This window comes from Pan troglodytes, chromosome 7, assembly GCF_028858775.2.
Source record: "Pan troglodytes isolate AG18354 chromosome 7, NHGRI_mPanTro3-v2.0_pri, whole genome shotgun sequence".
NCBI classification, from domain to species: Eukaryota; Metazoa; Chordata; class Mammalia; order Primates; family Hominidae; genus Pan; species Pan troglodytes.
The window spans coordinates 95,053,219-95,075,119 of NC_072405.2; the positions used below are offsets into that span (position 1 = coordinate 95,053,219).

The 21,901-nt window shown below is 50.7% G+C and overlaps 1 protein-coding gene across 1 annotated transcript; it reads left to right on the plus strand.

Moving 5' to 3' along the window:
* The first annotated feature begins 364 nt into the window (after positions 1 to 364).
* LOC134810651 (putative exonuclease GOR) lies at positions 365 to 21,510 on the plus strand. Its single transcript, XM_063816123.1, has 2 exons — positions 365 to 2,480; positions 21,389 to 21,510. Exons 1-2 carry the CDS (start codon positions 365 to 367, stop codon positions 21,508 to 21,510), a joined length of 2,238 nt encoding a protein of 745 aa, XP_063672193.1.
* The last annotated feature ends 391 nt before the right edge of the window (positions 21,511 to 21,901 follow it).

A 21,901-nucleotide genomic window follows, 5' to 3' on the forward strand; every position in this document is an offset into this window, starting at 1 on the left:
TCCAGTTGATTCCATTAGTGCACCCCTTGAGGCATTCCCAAGCTGGAGTCTGGTGGAAGATGAGGCTCAGTGTGATTGGATGGAAGCACCAACCTATCAAGGAGAAGCCCCACCCACTCTGCCCTGTGCGTCTATAAAGGCGACGGGTGGCGGGGGCGGCACTCAATGAAGCCGCCAGTTGGGAGAGGAGCAGAGCCAGGCCGGTGCTCCCGAAGGCAGCAAGATGTTGCGAGCCACAGCTCCCTGCTGGTTCCCACCTGGATACCCAGAAGCTAAGAAGGTGGCCGAGGAGGCGGCCCTGGAGGCAAGAAGCCGCCAGTTGGGAGCGGAGCAGAGCCAGGCCGGTGCTCCCGAAGGCAGCAAGATGTTGCGAGCCACAGCTCCCTGCTGGTTCCCACCTGGATACCCAGAAGCTAAGAAGGTGGCCGAGGAGGCGGCCCTGGAGGCAAGAAGCCGCCATTTGGGAGCGGAGCAGAGCCAGGCCGGTGCTCCCGAAGGCAGCAAGATGTTGCGAGCCACAGCTCCCTGCTGGTTCCCACCTGGATACCCAGAAGCTAAGAAGGTGGCCGAGGAGGCGGCCCTGGAGGCAAGAAGCCGCCATTTGGGAGCGGAGCAGAGCCAGGCCGGTGCTCCCGACGGCAGCAAGATGTTGCGAGCCACAGCTCCCTGCTGGTTCCCACCTGGATACCCAGAAGCTAAGAAGGTGGCCGAGGAGGCGGCCCTCGAGGCTCCAGAATTCCCCCTGCCCTCTCATCAGCCTGCCCAGAGCTTCGGGCTCCGGGTGCCCCAGATGCACAACCAGGCCTCCGCATTTGTGGACATCCAGGCGGAGCCCCAGAACAGGGGTCCGGCGGTGCCCCCAGCGTGTCTCAAGATGGTGACGGAGGCGTCCTACTTCCCTGCGCAGAGGGGATCGGCCTGCTGCTTGCCAGCCGCCCCAAGGCTGACAGAGAGGCCCTCGGGAGTCCGCATCTCAGCCCCCAGGAAGAGGAAGACGATCGCCCAGTCTTCCAGCCCTTGCTTGGTCACAGGTTGCACAGATGCCAAGAGAACCCGGGTGGCCAGCAGCAGCCAACGCTCCAGTGGCTCCAAGGTCGGCAGACAGCCAGGGAAGACGCGCAACAGGTCAGGGATGGCATGCAAGACCACCACCACCATCAGCTCTAAGCGAATCGTCCGTCGTCCATCCCTACCGAGTTGGAAGAAACCTATTATCCTCCGAAGGTCTGGGTGCCAAGTCCCCACCGTCCTCCGCCGAGGCTATCTCCAACTGTTCACCGAAGAGTGTCTCAAGTTCTGCGCCTTCAAGCAGGAGGCCGTGGAGAAGGCGCTGAACGAGGAGAAGGTGGCCTACGACTGCAGCCCCAACAAGAACAGGTACCTGAACGTGGTCCTGAACACCCTCAAGAGACTGAAGGGCCTGACCCCCAGCTCCATGCCGGGCCTCAGCAGGGCCGCCCTGTACAGCCGCCTCCAGGAGTTCCTGCTCAGCCAGGACCAGCTCAAGGAGAACGGCTACCCCTTCCCGCACCCCGAGCGGCCCGGAGGCGCCGTCCTCTTCACTGGCCAGGGGAAGGGGCCCGGCGACTCCTCCTGCAGGGTCTGCTGCCGTTGTGGCACCGAGTACCTGGTGTCCTCCTCGGGCCGCTGTGTACGCGACCAGTTGTGTTATTATCACTGGGGGCGGGTCCGCTGGAGCCAGGTGGCTGGAGGCCGGGTTAGCCAGTACACCTGCTGTGCAGCTGCTCCTGGCTCTGTGGGCTGCCAGGTGGCAAAGCAGCACGTGCGGGACGGCCGCAAGGACAGCCTCGATGGCTTCGTGGAGACCTTCAAGAAAGAGTTGTCCAGAGACGCTTATCCAGGAATCTACGCCTTGGACTGTGAGATGTGCTACACCACGCATGGCCTAGAGCTGACCCGCGTCACCGTGGTGGACGCCGACATGCGAGTGGTGTACGACACCTTCGTCAAGCCCGACAACGAGATCGTGGACTACAACACCAGGTTTTCCGGAGTCACCGAGGCCGACGTCGCCAAGACGAGCATCACCTTGCCCCAAGTGCAAGCCATCCTGCTGAGCTTTTTCAGCGCCCAAACCATCCTCATCGGGCACAGCCTGGAGAGCGATCTGCTGGCCCTGAAGCTCATCCACAGCACCGTGCTGGACACGGCCGTGCTCTTCCCGCACTACCTGGGTTTCCCCTACAAGCGTTCCCTCAGGAATCTCGCGGCCGACTACCTGGGACAGATCATCCAGGACAGCCAGGACGGCCACAACTCCAGCGAGGACGCAAACGCCTGCCTGCAGCTGGTGATGTGGAAGGTCCGACAGCGCGCCCAGATCCAGCCACGCCACCGATCCGCCTCTCCCGCCGCCCTGGCCTGTCCTTGGCCCCAGGCACCTTCCAAAACCGCCATTAGTCCCCAGAGCTCACCCTGTCCACCTCGCCGCGAGGCCAAAGAAACCGGAGCAGTCGACGGCAGGAGAGGGCAAAAAGCCAAGAGTAACCCCAACCGGCCACTCCCAGTCCCCCGGAATCCCTGCCGCGGACCCTCGGGCCTGTCCCCATCCCTCTGCCCTTCCCAGACCTCTGTCCTTCCACTAATCGCCTCCCGCAGCACCGAGCCGCCACTCCCAGTCCCCCGAGTCCCTGCCGCGCCCCCTCGCGCCTGTCCACATCCCTCTGCCCATCCGAGACCTCTGTCCTTACACCACTAGCCACCCCACGTGGGACTTCCATGGCCTCTGAGTACAAGGCCAGCCCCCCGGCCCACCAGCTTTCTGAATGTGTGCTTACCTGTTTTTCTCGAGAGGCACCACAGTGAGGTGGGTGAAGCACTTAGGCTCTGGAGTTAGATATCTGGGTTCAAGGCCAAATTCCACCACTTACTAGGTTTCTAATATTGCACAGATAATGTCTTTGCGCTTCTACCTTTTGATCTTTAAAGTGTGATCAAAAGAGACTTAGACTCCCACATCATAATAATGGGAAACTTTAACAGCCCTCTGTAAACATTAGACAGACCAACGAGACAGAAACCTAAAAAGGATATCCAGGAATTGAACTCAGCTCTGCACCAAGCGGACCTAGGAGACATCTACAGAACGCTCCACCCCAAATCGACAGAATATACATGCTTCTCAGCACCACATCACACTTATTTCCACATTGACCACATAGTTGGAAGGAAAGCACTCCTCAGTAAATGTAAAATAACAGAAATTACTACAAACGGTCTTTCAGACCACATTGCAATCAAAGTAGACGTCAGGATAAAGAAACTCACTCAAAACCGCTCAACTGCATGGAAACCGGACAACCTGCTCCTGAATGAGTACTGGGTACATAACGAAATGAAGGCAGAAAGAAAGATATTCTCTGAAACCAATGAAAACAAAGGCACAACATACCAGAATCTCTGGGTCACATTTAAAGCAGTGTGTAGAGGGAAATTTATAGCACTAATTGCCCACGAGAGAAAGCAGGAAAAATCAAAAATGCATACCCTAACATCACCATTAAAAGAATGAGAGAAGCAAGAGCAAACACATTCAAAAACTAGCAGAAGGCAAGAAATAACTAAGATCTGAGCAGAACTGGTGGAGATAGAGACACAATAAACCCTTCAACAAATCAATGAATCCAGGAGCGGGTTTTTTGCAGTGATCAACAAAATTGATAGAGCACTAGCAAGACTAAGAAAGAAGAAAAGAAAGAAGAATCAAACAGATGCAGTAAAAAATGATAAAGGGGATATCACCACCGATCCCACAGAAATACAAACTACCATCAGACAATACTATCAGCACCTCTAAGCTAATGAACTAGAAAGCCTAGAAGAAATGGATAAATTCCTGGACGCATACAACCTCCCCAGAGTAAACCAGGAAGAAGTTGAATGCCTGAGTAGACCACTAACAGGCTCTGAAATTGAGGCAATAATTAACAGCCTATCAAGCAATAAAACTCCAGGACCAGACGGATTCACAGCCGAATTCTACCAGAAGGACAAGGAGGAGCTGGTACCATGCCTTCTGAAACTATTCCAATCAACAGAAAAAGAGGGAATCCTCCCTCACTCATTTCATGAGGCCGGCATCATCCTGATCCCAAAGCCTGAGAGAAACACAACCCAAAAAGAGAATTTTAGGCCTATGTCCCTGAGGAACATCGATGGGAAAATCCTCCCTAAAATACCGGAAAAACGAATCCAGCAGCACATCAAAGGGCTTATCCATCATGATGAAGTGGGCTTCATCCCTGACATGCAAGGCTTGTCCATCATATGCAAAACAATAAACATAATCCAGCATATAATCAGAACCAAAGACATAAACTGCGTGATTATCTCAACAGATGCAGAAAAGGCCTTTGACAAAATTCAACAGCCCTTCATGCCAACAACTCTCAATAAATTAGGTATTGATGGGACATCTCCCAAAATAATAAGGGCTATTTAGGGCAAACCCACAGCCAATATCATACTGAATGGGCAAAAAGTGGAAGCATTCCCTTTGCAAACTGCCACAAGACAGGGATGCCCTCTCTCACCACTCCTATTCAACATAGTGTTGGAACTTCTGCCCAGGGCAATCAGGCAGGAGAAAGAAATAAAGAGAAATCAATTAGGAAAAGAGGAAGTCCAATTGTCCCTGTGTGCAGATGACATGATTGAATATTTAGAAAACCCCATCGTCTCAGCCCAAAATCTCCTTAATCTGATAAGCAACTTCAGCAAAGTCTCAGGACACAAAATCGAGGTGCAAAAATCACAAGCATTCTTATACACCAATAACAGGCAAACAGAGAGCCAAATCATGAGTGAGCTCCCATTCACAATTGCTTCAAAGAGAATAAAATGCCTAGGAATCCAACTAACAAGGGATGTGAAGGACCTCTTCAAGGAGAACTACCAAGCATTGCTCCACGAACTAAAAGAGGAGACAAACAAAAGGAAGAATATTCCACCCTCACGGATTGGAAGAATCAATATCGTGAAAATGGCCATACTGCCCAAGGTAAATTACAGATTCAATGCCATCCCCATCAAACTACCAATGACTTTCTTCACAGAACTGGAAAAACTGCTTTAAAGCTCATATGGAACCACAAAACGGCCCCCACTGCCAACATATTCCTAAGCCAAAAGAACAACGATGGAGGCATCAAGCTGTCCGACTTCAAGCTACAGTAGAAGGCTACAGTAACCAAAGAGCATGCTATCGGTTGCCGTTTTGGTTACCGTAGACCAATGGAACAGAATAGAGCCCTCAGAAATAATACGATACATCTACAACCATCTGATCTTTGACAAACCTGACAAAAACAAGAAATGGGGAAAGGATTCCCTATTTAAAAAATGGTGCTGGGAAAACAGGCTAGCCATATGTCGAAAGCTGAAATCGGATCCCTTCCTTACACCTGGTACAAAAATTAATTCAAGACAGATGAAAGACTTAAATGTTAGATCTTAAACCATACAAACCCTAGGAGAAAACCCAGCCAATACCATTGAGGACACAGGCATGGGCAAGGACCTCATGTCTAAAACGCCAAAAGCAATGGCAACGAAAGCCAACATTGACAAACAGCATCTAATTACACTAAAGACGTTCTGCATAGCTAAAGAAACTCCCATGAGAGTGAACAGGCATCCTGCAGAAAGGGAGAAAATTTTTGCAATCTACTCATCTGACAAAGGGCTAATATCCAGAATCTACTAAGAACTCAAACAGAGTTACAAGAGAAACCAAACAAGCCCATCAACAAGTGGGGGAAGGATATAAAGAGACACTTCTCAAAAGAAGACATTTATGCAGCCAACAGACACATGAAAAAATGCTCATCAACACTGGCCATCAGAGAAATGCAAATCAAATCCGCAATGAGATATCATCTCACACCAGGTAGAAGAGCGATCATTAAAACGTCAGGAAACAACAGGTGCTGGAGAGGTAGTGGACAAATAGGAACACTTTTACACTGTTGGTGGGACTGTAAACTAGTTCAACGGTAGTGGAAGATAGTGTGGTGAATCCTCAAGGATCTCGAAATAGAAATACCTTTTGACCCAGCCATCCCATTACTGGGTATATATACCCATAGGATTAGAAATCATGCTGCTAAAAGCACACACGCAGACGTATGTTTATTGCCGCACCATTCACAGTAGCAAAGACTTGGAACCAACCCAGATGTCCATCAATGATAGACTGGATTAAGAAAATGCGGCACAAATACACCATGGAATACTATGCAGCCATGAAAAAGCATGAGTTCATGCCCTTTGGAGGGACACGGATGAAGCTGGAAACCATCATTGTTTGCAAACTATAGCAAGGACAAAAAAAGCAAACACCGCATGTTCTCATTCATAGGTGGGAATTGAAGTATGAGAACGCTTGGACACAGAATGGGGAACATCACACACCGGGGCCTGTCATGGGCGTGGGGAGGGGGAGGGATAGCATTAAGAGATATACCTAATGTAAATGACTAGTGAATGGGTGCAACACACCAACCAGGTGAATCTTGGAAGGCAAAAGCTACTGAATTTAGCGAATTTGTGGAGGCATTCCCAGAAATCAGCCAGGTGAAGTATCACACAACCGAAGACTGCACCACTCCTCTAAGGCAGCACTATGCGGCAAACCCAGACGGCCACTCTTCTCACCCCTCCTCCGTTGGCTGTTCTGGGTAATGTGGTTCAAAAGTCACCTAGGCAACTGCAAAAATAGCTGAAATGGAGTAAGGGCTTCAGGCTGGTGACTAGCAGAGGTCCACCTGACCCCCGTAAGCTGCTGAACAAGAAGGGCTGCCAGAAGTGTCCCCCTAGGGAATTTGGTGGAGACGAAGACCCGCTCACTGGACAAGGGTTCCTCCCAGGAGACGCCCGAGCGGAAGAAACGGGCTGTGAGCCACGCCCTTTCACCCTCCGCTACCCCGCCCTGGGCTGGTGAAGGTGCGCGTAAGGATGAGGACTACTGAGCCCTGAAGAAATAAATCCTTCCCCTTTGACCCCAAGGAGGATTGCCTGTGAGGATCTTCAACGAGTCTACCCGTGTCTAGACACGGGAGCAGGTCTGTCCGGCACAGCACCTCCGTCAAGGAGGAGAAGAGTGAGGAGAAAGGAAACTCAAGTCTGACCATTCTGTCCTGGGAGAGAAGAGGAGGATCTCATCTCTCATCTGTCCAAGCATGGCAAGGAGACTTTCTCTCATCTTTCCAAGCAAGATGACTTTTTATAATTAGGAAACAAAAAGAATTTAGAAGGCATGAAAGCAGCCCGTAAGGTGCATTCCTAAGGACTGCCCATTGAAACTGACAAAATTGCCCTTGTTTGATGAGAGGAATGAGCAGAGCACTGAGGTGGTGAACAGGGATCTAGCGAGACTTTCCCAGCATGTTTCTACCAAAGCTTTCTCTAAGCTTCTCGGAACACTCTCCTAATAAGCAGATGTTTGGCCCTTCAGAAAGTCAACAAGCAAAATGCCTTGAGTGTCCCAAAACACTGATGCCATGATGTTGGCTCCTGACTGGCCTCCTTTTCCTTTGACTGGACCACTGCCACCTCTCGGTAGCCGTCGCTTTGATGATGCTTTGCATTCGAGGTCATATTGGTAAAGCCATGTTCCAACTTCCGGTTACAATTTGTCAGAGGGATGCGTCAGGATCGTGATCCCTCCTGTTTAAAATTTCCACTGATAGCTCTCGTCGTAACTGCAGCTGATCTGGGCACAGTGGTTTTCACAGCCACTGCAGGATTCATCTCCCACATCTTCTCACCTCTTCTTGAAACAAGCTATACATTCGTAAAGAGTTCATTTCTTTGGGGTAGTGTCCTTAGAAGCTTTTGTTAAAACATCAATGATTTCTTCATTCTTCCACACAAGCTTCACCAGAAATTTGATGTTTGCTCTTGCTGCAATTTTCGTGGAATTCATGTTGCTCTGATAGGAGTCCTTTTCAGTGGATGTCTCATCCTTCTCAGTGCCTCAAACTAGATCTAGTTCAGAAAGGTTATAAGAAGTTCGGACAAGTTTATTTGAGTGCAAACCAGTGGAAACCCATGCATACATTCTTCACCACGTGCATTTTCTATGAACCTTTTGAAGAACCCCTGTGTTGAACATTGCCCAAGTCGTGGGAGAGAAGTGGGTGCGGTCCACTTCCTGTCCTCAATTTGCCCTCAGCGGAGGAGTGCACAGAGCAGGGAAACGCAGCCCCAGAGAGATCTTGCCCTGCAGCATGCAGCAGACTGCTGGCCCAGTCCTGGCTCCATGGGGTGCTGTGTGGGCCCAAGCAAGTTGACCAAACTCCCTGACGCTTAAGTGAATCCTAGGTGGCCCAATTCCAGTAGCCATGATAGGACTGCCCTGCAGGGACAGTTAATTAACTCAGGAAAAGCAACCTAGCTCCAAGGTTAGCAACCAGGAGTTCCAGTTGATTCCATTAGTGCACCCCTTGAGGCATTCCCAAGCTGGAGTCTGGTGGAAGATGAGGCTCAGTGTGATTGGATGGAAGCACCAACCTATCAAGGAGAAGTCCCACCCACTCTGCCCTGTGCGTCTATAAAGGCGACGGGTGGCGGGGGCGGCACTCATTGAAGCCGCCAGTTGGGAGAGGAGCAGAGCCAGGCCGGTGCTCCCGAAGGCAGCAAGATGTTGCGAGCCACAGCTCCCTGCTGGTTCCCACCTGGATACCCAGAAGCTAAGAAGGTGGCCGAGGAGGCGGCCCTCGAGGCTCCAGAATTCCCCCTGCCCTCTCATCAGCCTGCCCAGAGCTTCGGGCTCCGGGTGCCCCAGATGCACAACCAGGCCTCCGCATTTGTGGACATCCAGGCGGAGCCCCAGAACAGGGGTCCGGCGGTGCCCCCAGCGTGTCTCAAGATGGTGACGGAGGCGTCCTACTTCCCTGCGCAGAGGGGATCGGCCTGCTGCTTGCCAGCCGCCCCAAGGCTGACAGAGAGGCCCTCGGGAGTCCGCATCTCAGCCCCCAGGAAGAGGAAGACGATCGCCCAGTCTTCCAGCCCTTGCTTGGTCACAGGTTGCACAGATGCCAAGAGAACCCGGGTGGCCAGCAGCAGCCAACGCTCCAGTGGCTCCAAGGTCGGCAGACAGCCAGGGAAGACGCGCAACAGGTCAGGGATGGCATGCAAGACCACCACCACCATCAGCTCTAAGCGAATCGTCCGTCGTCCATCCCTACCGAGTTGGAAGAAACCTATTATCCTCCGAAGGTCTGGGTGCCAAGTCCCCACCGTCCTCCGCCGAGGCTATCTCCAACTGTTCACCGAAGAGTGTCTCAAGTTCTGCGCCTCCAAGCAGGAGGCCGTGGAGAAGGCGCTGAACGAGGAGAAGGTGGCCTACGACTGCAGCCCCAACAAGAACAGGTACCTGAACGTGGTCCTGAACACCCTCAAGAGACTGAAGGGCCTGACCCCCAGCTCCATGCCGGGCCTCAGCAGGGCCGCCCTGTACAGCCGCCTCCAGGAGTTCCTGCTCAGCCAGGACCAGCTCAAGGAGAACGGCTACCCCTTCCCGCACCCCGAGCGGCCCGGAGGCGCCGTCCTCTTCACTGGCCAGGGGAAGGGGCCCGGCGACTCCTCCTGCAGGGTCTGCTGCCGTTGTGGCACCGAGTACCTGGTGTCCTCCTCGGGCCGCTGTGTACGTGACCAGTTGTGTTATTATCACTGGGGGCGGGTCCGCTGGAGCCAGGTGGCTGGAGGCCGGGTTAGCCAGTACACCTGCTGTGCAGCTGCTCCTGGCTCTGTGGGCTGCCAGGTGGCAAAGCAGCACGTGCGGGACGGCCGCAAGGACAGCCTCGATGGCTTCGTGGAGACCTTCAAGAAAGAGTTGTCCAGAGACGCTTATCCAGGAATCTACGCCTTGGACTGTGAGATGTGCTACACCACGCATGGCCTAGAGCTGACCCGCGTCACCGTGGTGGACGCCGACATGCGAGTGGTGTACGACACCTTCGTCAAGCCCGACAACGAGATCGTGGACTACAACACCAGGTTTTCCGGAGTCACCGAGGCCGACGTCGCCAAGACGAGCATCACCTTGCCCCAAGTGCAAGCCATCCTGCTGAGCTTTTTCAGCGCCCAAACCATCCTCATCGGGCACAGCCTGGAGAGCGATCTGCTGGCCCTGAAGCTCATCCACAGCACCGTGCTGGACACGGCCGTGCTCTTCCCGCACTACCTGGGTTTCCCCTACAAGCGTTCCCTCAGGAATCTCGCGGCCGACTACCTGGGACAGATCATCCAGGACAGCCAGGACGGCCACAACTCCAGCGAGGACGCAAACGCCTGCCTGCAGCTGGTGATGTGGAAGGTCCGACAGCGCGCCCAGATCCAGCCACGCCACCGGTCCGCCTCTCCTGCCGCCCTGGCCTGTCCTTGGCCCCAGGCACCTTCCAAAACCGCCATTAGTCCCCAGAGCTCACCCTGTCCACCTCGCCGCAAGGCCAAAGAAACCGGAGCAGTCGACGGCAGGAGAGGGCAAAAAGCCAAGAGTAACCCCAACCGGCCACTCCCAGTCCCCCGGAATCCCTGCCGCGGACCCTCGGGCCTGTCCCCATCCCTCTGCCCTTCCCAGACCTCTGTCCTTCCACTAATCGCCTCCCGCAGCACCGAGCCGCCACTCCCAGTCCCCCGAGTCCCTGCCGCGCCCCCTCGCGCCTGTCCACATCCCTCTGCCCATCCGAGACCTCTGTCCTTACACCACTAGCCACCCCACGTGGGACTTCCATGGCCTCTGAGTACAAGGCCAGCCCCCCGGCCCACCAGCTTTCTGAATGTGTGCTTACCTGTTTTTCTCGAGAGGCACCACAGTGAGGTGGGTGAAGCACTTAGGCTCTGGAGTTAGATATCTGGGTTCAAGGCCAAATTCCACCACTTACTAGGTTTCTAATATTGCACAGATAATGTCTTTGCGCTTCTACCTTTTGATCTTTAAAGTGTGATCAAAAGAGACTTAGACTCCCACATCATAATAATGGGAAACTTTAACAGCCCTCTGTAAACATTAGACAGACCAACGAGACAGAAATCTAAAAAGGATATCCAGGAATTGAACTCAGCTCTGCACCAAGCGGACCTAGGAGACATCTACAGAACGCTCCACCCCAAATCGACAGAATATACATGCTTCTCAGCACCACATCACACTTATTTGCACATTGACCACATAGTTGGAAGGAAAGCACTCCTCAGTAAATGTAAAATAACAGAAATTACTACAAACGGTCTTTCAGACCACATTGCAATCAAAGTAGACCTCAGGATAAAGAAACTCACTCAAAACCGCTCAACTGCATGGAAACCGGACAACCTGCTCCTGAATGAGTACTGGGTACATAACGAAATGAAGGCAGAAAGAAAGATATTCTCTGAAACCAATGAAAACAAAGGCACAACATACCAGAATCTCTGGGTCACATTTAAAGCAGTGTGTAGAGGGAAATTTATAGCACTAATTGCCCACGAGAGAAAGCAGGAAAAATCAAAAATGCATACCCTAACATCACCATTAAAAGAATGAGAGAAGCAAGAGCAAACACATTCAAAAACTAACAGAAGGCAAGAAATAACTAAGATCTGAGCAGAACTGGTGGAGATAGAGACACAATAAACCCTTCAACAAATCAATGAATCCAGGAGCGGGTTTTTTGCAGTGATCAACAAAATTGATAGAGCACTAGCAAGACTAAGAAAGAAGAAAAGAAAGAAGAATCAAACAGATGCAGTAAAAAATGATAAAGGGGATATCACCACCGATCCCACAGAAATACAAACTGCCATCAGACAATACTATCAGCACCTCTAAGCTAATGAACTAGAAAACCTAGAAGAAATGGATAAATTCCTGGACGCATACAACCTCCCCAGAGTAAACCAGGAAGAAGTTGAATGCCTGAGTAGACCACTAACAGGCTCTGAAATTGAGGCAATAATTAACAGCCTATCAAGCAATAAAACTCCAGGACCAGACGGATTCACAGCCGAATTCTACCAGAAGGACAAGGAGGAGCTGGTACCATGCCTTCTGAAACTATTCCAATCAACAGAAAAAGAGGGAATCCTCCCTCACTCATTTCATGAGGCCGGCATCATCCTGATCCCAAAGCCTGAGAGAAACACAACCCAAAAAGAGAATTTTAGGCCTATGTCCCTGAGGAACATCGATGGGAAAATCCTCCCTAAAATACCGGAAAAACGAATCCAGCAGCACATCAAAGGGCTTATCCATCATGATGAAGTGGGCTTCATCCCTGACATGCAAGGCTTGTCCATCATATGCAAAACAATAAACATAATCCAGCATATAATCAGAACCAAAGACAGAAACTGCGTGATTATCTCAACAGATGCAGAAAAGGCCTTTGACAAAATTCAACAGCCCTTCATGCCAACAACTCTCAATAAATTAGGTATTGATGGGACATCTCCCAAAATAATAAGGGCTATTTAGGGCAAACCCACAGCCAATATCATACTGAATGGGCAAAAAGTGGAAGCATTCCCTTTGCAAACTGCCACAAGACAGGGATGCCCTCTCTCACCACTCCTATTCAACATAGTGTTGGAACTTCTGCCCAGGGCAATCAGGCAGGAGAAAGAAATAAAGAGAAATCAATTAGGAAAAGAGGAAGTCCAATTGTCCCTGTGTGCAGATGACATGATTGAATATTTAGAAAACCCCATCGTCTCAGCCCAAAATCTCCTTAATCTGATAAGCAACTTCAGCAAAGTCTCAGGACACAAAATCGAGGTGCAAAAATCACAAGCATTCTTATACACCAATAACAGGCAAACAGAGAGCCAAATCATGAGTGAGCTCCCATTCACAATTGCTTCAAAGAGAATAAAATGCCTAGGAATCCAACTAACAAGGGATGTGAAGGACCTCTTCAAGGAGAACTACCAAGCATTGCTCCACGAACTAAAAGAGGAGACAAACAAATGGAAGAATATTCCACCATCACGGATTGGAAGAATCAATATCGTGAAAATGGCCATACTGCCCAAGGTAAATTACAGATTCAATGCCATCCCCATCAAACTACCAATGACTTTCTTCACAGAACTGGAAAAAACTGCTTTAAAGCTCATATGGAACCACAAAACAGCCCCCACTGCCAACATATTCCTAAGCCAAAAGAACAAAGATGGAGGCATCAAGCTGTCCGACTTCAAGCTACTTTAGAAGGCTACAGTAACCAAAGAGCATGCTATCGGTTGCCGTTTTGGTTACCGTAGACCAATGGAACAGAATAGAGCCCTCAGAAATAATACGATACATCTACAACCATCTGATCTTTGACAAACCTGACAAAAACAAGAAATGGGGAAAGGATTCCCTATTTAAAAAATGGTGCTGGGAAAACAGGCTAGCCATATGTCGAAAGCTGAAATCGGATCCCTTCCTTACACCTTGTACAAAAATTAATTCAAGACAGAAGAAAGACTTAAATGTTAGATCTTAAACCATACAAACCCTAGGAGAAAACCCAGCCAATACCATTGAGGACACAGGCATGGGCAAGGACCTCATGTCTAAAACGCCAAAAGCAATGGCAACGAAAGCCAACATTGACAAACAGCATCTAATTACACTAAAGACGTTCTGCATAGCTAAAGAAACTCCCATGAGAGTGAACAGGCATCCTGCAGAAAGGGAGAAAATTTTTGCAATCTACTCATCTGACAAAGGGCTAATATCCAGAATCTACTAAGAACTCAAACAGAGTTACAAGAGAAACCAAACAAGCCCATCAACAAGTGGGGGAAGGATATAAAGAGACACTTCTCAAAAGAAGACATTTATGCAGCCAACAGACACATGAAAAAATGCTCATCAACACTGGCCATCAGAGAAATGCAAATCAAATCCGCAATGAGATATCATCTCACACCAGGTAGAAGAGCGATCATTAAAACGTCAGGAAACAACAGGTGCTGGAGAGGTAGTGGACAAATAGGAACACTTTTACACTGTTGGTGGGACTGTAAACTAGTTCAACGGTAGTGGAAGATAGTGTGGTGAATCCTCAAGGATCTCGAAATAGAAATACCTTTTGACCCAGCCATCCCATTACTGGGTATATATACCCATAGGATTAGAAATCATGCTGCTAAAAGGACACACGCAGACGTATGTTTATTGCGGCACCATTCACAGTAGCAAAGACTTGGAACCAACCCAGATGTCCATCAATGATAGACTGGATTAAGAAAATGTGGCACAAATACACCATGGAATACTATGCAGCCATGAAAAAGCATGAGTTCATGCCCTTTGGAGGGACACGGATGAAGCTGGAAACCATCATTCTTAGCAAACTATCGCAAGGACAAAAAAACCAAACACCGCATGTTCTCATTCATAGGTGGGAATTGAAGTATGAGAACGCTTGGACACAGAAAGGGGAACATCACACACCGGGGCCTGTCATGGGCGTGGGGAGGGGGAGGGATAGCATTAAGAGATATACCTAATGTAAATGACTAGTGAATGGGTGCAACACACCAACCAGGTGAATCTTGGAAGGCAAAAGCTACTGAATTTAGCGAATTTGTGGAGGCATTCCCAGAAATCAGCCAGGTGAAGTATCACACAACCGAAGACTGCACCACTCCTCTAAGGCAGCACTATGCGGCAAACCCAGACGGCCACTCTTCTCACCCCTCCTCCGTTGGCTGTTCTGGGTAATGTGGTTCAAAAGTCACCTAGGCAACTGCAAAAATAGCTGAAATGGAGTAAGGGCTTCAGGCTGGTGACTAGCAGAGGTCCACCTGACCCCCGTAAGCTGCTGAACAAGAAGGGCTGCCAGAAGTGTCCCCCTAGGGAATTTGGTGGAGACGAAGACCCGCTCACTGGACAAGGGTTCCTCCCAGGAGACGCCCGAGCGGAAGAAACGGGCTGTGAGCCACGCCCTTTCACCCTCCGCTACCCCGCCCTGGGCTGGTGAAGGTGCGCGTAAGGATGAGGACTACTGAGCCCTGAAGAAATAAATCCTTCCCCTTTGACCCCAAGGAGGATTGCCTGTGAGGATCTTCAACGAGTCTACCCGTGTCTAGACACGGGAGCAGGTCTGTCCGGCACAGCACCTCCCTCAAGGAGGAGAAGAGTGAGGAGAAAGGAAACTCAAGTCTGACCATTCTGTCCTGGGAGAGAAGAGGAGGATCTCATCTCTCATCTGTCCAAGCATGGCAAGGAGACTTTCTCTCATCTTTCCAAGCAAGATGACTTTTTATAATTAGGAAACAAAAAGAATTTAGAAGGCATGAAAGCAGCCCGTAAGGTGCATTCCTAAGGACTGCCCATTGAAACTGACAAAATTGCCCTTGTTTGATGAGAGGAATGAGCAGAGCACTGAGGTGGTGAACAGGGATCTAGTGAGACTTTCCCAGCATGTTTCTACCAAAGCTTTCTCTAAGCTTCTCGGAACACTCTCCTAATAAGCAGATGTTTGGCCCTTCAGAAAGTCAACAAGCAAAATGCCTTGAGTGTCCCAAAACACTGATGCCATGATGTTGGCTCCTGACTGGCCTCCTTTTCCTTTGACTGGACCACTGCCACCTCTCGGTAGCCGTCGCTTTGATGATGCTTTGCATTCGAGGTCATATTGGTAAAGCCATGTTCCAACTTCCGGTTACAATTTGTCAGAGGGATGCGTCAGGATCGTGATCCCTCCTGTTTAAAATTTCCACTGATAGCTCTCGTCGTAACTGCAGCTGATCTGGGCACAGTGGTTTTCACAGCCACTGCAGGATTCATCTCCCACATCTTCTCACCTCTTCTTGAAACAAGCTATACATTCGTAAAGAGTTCATTTCTTTGGGGTAGTGTCCTTAGAAGCTTTTGTTAAAACATCAATGATTTCTTCATTCTTCCACCCAAGCTTCACCAGAAATTTGATGTTTGCTCTTGCTGCAATTTTCGTGGAATTCATGTTGCTCTGATAGGAGTCCTTTTCAGTGGATGTCTCATCCTTCTCAGTGCCTCAAACTAGATCTAGTTCAGAAAGGTTATAAGAAGTTCGGACAAGTTCATTTGAGTGCAAACCAGTGGAAACCCATGCATAGTTTCTTCACCATGTGCATTTTCTATGAACCTTTTGAAGAACCCCTGTGTTGAACATTGCCCAAGTCGTGGGAGAGAAGTGGGTGCGGTCCACTTCCTGTCCTCAATTTGCCCTCAGCGGAGGAGTGCACAGAGCAGGGAAACGCAACCCCAGAGAGATCCTGCCCTGCAGCATGCAGCAGACTGCTGGCCCAGTCCTGGCTCCATGGGGTGCTGTGTGGGCCCAAGCAAGTTGACCAAACTCCCTGACGCTGAAATGAATCCTAGGTGGCCCAATTCCAGTAGCCATGATAGGACTGCCCTGCAGGGACAGTTAATTAACTCAGGAAAAGCAACCTAGCTCCAAGGTTAGCAACCAGGAGTTCCAGTTGATTCCATTAGTGCACCCCTTGAGGCATTCCCAAGCTGGAGTCTGGTGGAAGATGAGGCTCAGTGTGATTGGATGGAAGCACCAACCTATCAAGGAGAAGTCCCACCCACTCTGCCCTGTGCGTCTATAAAGGCGACGGGTGGCGGGGGCGGCACTCATTGAAGCCGCCAGTTGGGAGAGGAGCAGAGCCAGGCCTGTGCTCCCGAAGGCAGCAAGATGTTGCGAGCCACAGCTCCCTGCTGGTTCCCACCTGGATACCCAGAAGCTAAGAAGGTGGCCGAGGAGGCGGCCCTGGAGGCAAGAAGCCGCCAGTTGGGAGCGGAGCAGAGCCAGGCCGGTGCTCCCAAAGGCAGCAAGATGTTGCGAGCCACAGCTCCCTGCTGGTTCCCACCTGGATACCCAGAAGCTAAGAAGGTGGCCGAGGAGGCGGCCCTGGAGGCAAGAAGCCGCCAGTTGGGAGCGGAGCAGAGCCAGGCCGGTGCTCCCGAAGGCAGCAAGATGTTGCGAGCCACAGCTCCCTGCTGGTTCCCACCTGGATACCCAGAAGCTAAGAAGGTGGCCGAGGAGGCGGCCCTCGAGGCTCCAGAATTCCCCCTGCCCTCTCATCAGCCTGCCCAGAGCTTCGGGCTCCGGGTGCCCCAGATGCACAACCAGGCCTCCGCATTTGTGGACATCCAGGCGGAGCCCCAGAACAGGGGTCCGGCGGTGCCCCCAGCGTGTCTCAAGATGGTGACGGAGGCGTCCTACTTCCCTGCGCAGAGGGGATCGGCCTGCTGCTTGCCAGCCGCCCCAAGGCTGACAGAGAGGCCCTCGGGAGTCCGCATCTCAGCCCCCAGGAAGAGGAAGACGATCGCCCAGTCTTCCAGCCCTTGCTTGGTCACAGGTTGCACAGATGCCAAGAGAACCCGGGTGGCCAGCAGCAGCCAACGCTCCAGTGGCTCCAAGGTCGGCAGACAGCCAGGGAAGACGCGCAACAGGTCAGGGATGGCATGCAAGACCACCACCACCATCAGCTCTAAGCGAATCGTCCGTCGTCCATCCCTACCGAGTTTGAAGAAACCTATTATCCTCCGAAGGTCTGGGTGCCAAGTCCCCACCGTCCTCCGCCGAGGCTATCTCCAACTGTTCACCGAAGAGTGTCTCAAGTTCTGCGCCTCCAAGCAGGAGGCCGTGGAGAAGGCGCTGAACGAGGAGAAGGTGGCCTACGACTGCAGCCCCAACAAGAACAGGTACCTGAACGTGGTCCTGAACACCCTCAAGAGACTGAAGGGCCTGACCCCCAGCTCCATGCCGGGCCTCAGCAGGGCCGCCCTGTACAGCCGCCTCCAGGAGTTCCTGCTCAGCCAGGACCAGCTCAAGGAGAACGGCTACCCCTTCCCGCACCCCGAGCGGCCCGGAGGCGCCGTCCTCTTCACTGGCCAGGGGAAGGGGCCCGGCGACTCCTCCTGCAGGGTCTGCTGCCGTTGTGGCACCGAGTACCTGGTGTCCTCCTCGGGCCGCTGTGTACGCGACCAGTTGTGTTATTATCACTGGGGGCGGGTCCGCTGGAGCCAGGTGGCTGGAGGCCGGGTTAGCCAGTACACCTGCTGTGCAGCTGCTCCTGGCTCTGTGGGCTGCCAGGTGGCAAAGCAGCACGTGCGGGACGGCCGCAAGGACAGCCTCGATGGCTTCGTGGAGACCTTCAAGAAAGAGTTGTCCAGAGACGCTTATCCAGGAATCTACGCCTTGGACTGTGAGATGTGCTACACCACGCATGGCCTAGAGCTGACCCGCGTCACCGTGGTGGACGCCGACATGCGAGTGGTGTACGACACCTTCGTCAAGCCCGACAACGAGATCGTGGACTACAACACCAGGTTTTCCGGAGTCACCGAGGCCGACGTCGCCAAGACGAGCATCACCTTGCCCCAAGTGCAAGCCATCCTGCTGAGCTTTTTCAGCGCCCAAACCATCCTCATCGGGCACAGCCTGGAGAGCGATCTGCTGGCCCTGAAGCTCATCCACAGCACCGTGCTGGACACGGCCGTGCTCTTCCCGCACTACCTGGGTTTCCCCTACAAGCGTTCCCTCAGGAATCTCGCGGTCGACTACCTGGGACAGATCATCCAGGACAGCCAGGACGGCCACAACTCCAGCGAGGACGCAAACGCCTGCCTGCAGCTGGTGATGTGGAAGGTCCGACAGCGTGCCCAGATCCAGCCACGCCACCGGTCCGCCTCTCCCGCCGCCCTGGCCTGTCCTTGGCCCCAGGCCCCTTCCACAACCGCCATCAGTCCCGAGAGCTCACCCTGTCCACCTCGCCGCAAGGCCAAAGAAACCGGAGCAGTCGACGGCAGGAGAGGGCAAAAAGCCAAGAGTAACCCCAACCGGCCACTCCCAGTCCCCCGGAATCCCTGCCGCGGACCCTCGGGCCTGTCCCCATCCCTCTGCCCTTCCCAGACCTCTGTCCTTCCACTAATCGCCTCCCGCAGCACCGAGCCGCCACTCCCAGTCCCCCGAGTCCCTGCCGCGCCCCCTCGCGCCTGTCCACATCCCTCTGCCCATCCGAGACCTCTGTCCTTACACCACTAGCCACCCCACGTGGGACTTCCATGGCCTCTGAGTACAAGGCCAGTCCCCGGCCCACCAGCTTTCTGAATGTGTGCTTACCTGTTTTTCTCGAGAGGCACCACAGTGAGGTGGGTGAAGCACTTAGGCTCTGGAGTTAGATATCTGGGTTCAAGGCCAAATTCCACCGCTTATTAGGTTTCTGATATTGCACAGATAATGTCCTTGCGCTTTTACCTTTTGATCTTTAAAGTGTGATCAAAAGAGACTTAGACTCCCACATCATAATAATGGGAAACTTTAACAGCCCTCTGTAAACATGAGACAGACCAACGAGACAGAAATCTAAAAAGGATATCCAGGAATTGAACTCAGCTCTGCACCAAGCGGACCTAGGAGACATCTACAGAACGCTCCACCCCAAATCGACAGAATATACATGCTTCTCAGCACCACATCACACTTATTTCCACATTGACCACATAGTTGGAAGTAAGGCACTCCTCAGTAAATGTAAAATAACAGAAATTACTACAAACGGTCTTTCAGACCACATTGCCATCAAAGTAGACGTCAGGATAAAGAAACTCACTCAAAACCGCTCAACTGCATGGAAACCGGACAACCTGCTCCTGAATGTGTACTGGGTACATAAGGAAATGAAGGCAGAAAGAAAGATATTCTCTGAAAGCAATGAAAACAAAGGCACAACATACCAGAATCTCTGGGTCACATTTAAAGCAGTGTGTAGAGGGAAATTTATAGCACTAATTGCCCACGAGAGAAAGCAGGAAAAATCAAAAATGCATACCCTAACATCACCATTAAAAGAATGAGAGAAGCAAGAGCAAACACATTCAAAAACTAGCAGAAGGCAAGAAATAACTAAGATCTGAGCAGAACTGGTGGAGATAGAGACACAATAAACCCTTCAACAAATCAATGAATCCAGGAGCGGGTTTTTTGCAGTGATCAACAAAATTGATAGAGCACTAGCAAGACTAAGAAACAAGAGAAGAAAGAAGAATCAAACAGATGCAGTAAAAAATGATAAAGGGGATATCACCACCGATCCCACAGAAATACAAACTACCATCAGACAATACTATCAGCACCTCTAAGCTAATGAACTAGAAAACCTAGAAGAAATGGATAAATTCCTGGACGCATACAACCTCCCCAGAGTAAACCAGGAAGAAGTTGAATGCCTGAGTAGACCACTAACAGGCTCTGAAATTGAGGCAATAATTAACAGCCTATCAAGCAATAAAACTCCAGGACCAGACGGATTCACAGCCGAATTCTACCAGAAGGACAAGGAGGAGCTGGTACCATGCCTTCTGAAACTATTCCAATCAACAGAAAAAGAGGGAATCCTCCCTCACTCATTTCATGAGGCCGGCATCATCCTGATCCCAAAGCCTGAGAGAAACACAACCCAAAAAGAGAATTTTAGGCCTATGTCCCTGAGGAACATCGATGGGAAAATCCTCCCTAAAATACCGGAAAAACGAATCCAGCAGCACATCAAAGGGCTTATCCATCATGATGAAGTGGGCTTCATCCCTGACATGCAAGGCTTGTCCATCATATGCAAAACAATAAACATAATCCAGCATATATTCAGAACCAAAGACATAAACTGCGTGATTATCTCAACAGATGCAGAAAAGGCCTTTGACAAAATTCAACAGCCCTTCATGCCAACAACTCTCAATAAATTAGGTATTGATGGGACATCTCCCAAAATAATAAGGGCTATTTAGGGCAAACCCACAGCCAATATCATACTGAATGGGCAAAAGTGGAAGCATTCCCTTGGCAAACTGCAAAAAGACAGGGATGCCCTCTCTCACCACTCCTATTCAACATAGTGTTGGAACTTCTGCCCAGGGCAATCAGGCAGGAGAAAGAAATAAAGGGAAATCAATTAGGAAAAGAGGAAGTCAAATTGTCCCTGTGTGCAGATGACATGATTGAATATTTAGAAAACCCCATCGTCTCAGCCCAAAATCTCCTTAAGCTGATAAGCAACTTCAGCAAAGTCTCAGGATACAAAATCGAGGTGCAAAAATCACAAGCATTCTTATAAACCAATAACAGGCAAACAGAGAGCCAAATCATGAGTGAGTTCCCATTCACAATTGCTTCAAAGAGAATAAAATGCCTAGGAATCCAACTAACAAGGGATGTGAAGGACCTCTTCAAGGAGAACTACAAAGCATTGCTCCACGAACAAAAAGAGGAGACAAACAAATGGAAGAATATTTCACCATCACGGATTGGAAGAATCAATATCGTGAAAATGGCCATACTGCCCAAGGTAAATTATAGATTCAATGCCATCCCCATCAAACTACCAATCACTTTCTTCACAGAACTGGAAAAAACTGCTTTAAAGCTCATATGGAACCACAAAACGGCCCCAACAGCCAACATTTTCCTAAGCCAAAAGAACAACGATGGAGGCATCAAGCTGTCCGACTTCAAGCTACAGTAGAAGGCTACAGTAACCAAAGAGCATGCTATCGGTTGCCGTTTTGGTTACCGTAGACCAATGGAACAGAATAGAGCCCTCAGAAATAATACGACACATCTACAACCATCTGATCTTTGACAAACCTGACAAAAACAAGAAATGGGGAAAGGATTCCCTATTTAAAAAATGGTGCTGGGAAAACAGGCTAGCCATATGTCGAAAGCTGAAATCGGATCCCTTCCTTACACCTTGTACAAAAATTAATTCAAGACAGATGAAAGACTTAAATGTTAGATCTTAAACCATACAAACCCTAGGAGAAAACCCAGCCAATACCATTGAGGACACAGGCATGGGCAAGGACCTCATGTCTAAAACGCCAAAAGCAATGGCAACGAAAGCCAACATTGAC

Coding starts and splice junctions, on each gene's coding strand:
- LOC134810651 (XM_063816123.1), top strand. CDS start 365: ATGTTGCGAGCCACAGCTCCCTGCTGGTTCCCACCTGGATACCCAGAA. Junction 2,481..21,388: donor AGAAACCGGAGCAGTCGACG/GCAGGAGAGGGC, acceptor CTTTCTTCACAG/AACTGGAAAAAACTGCTTTA.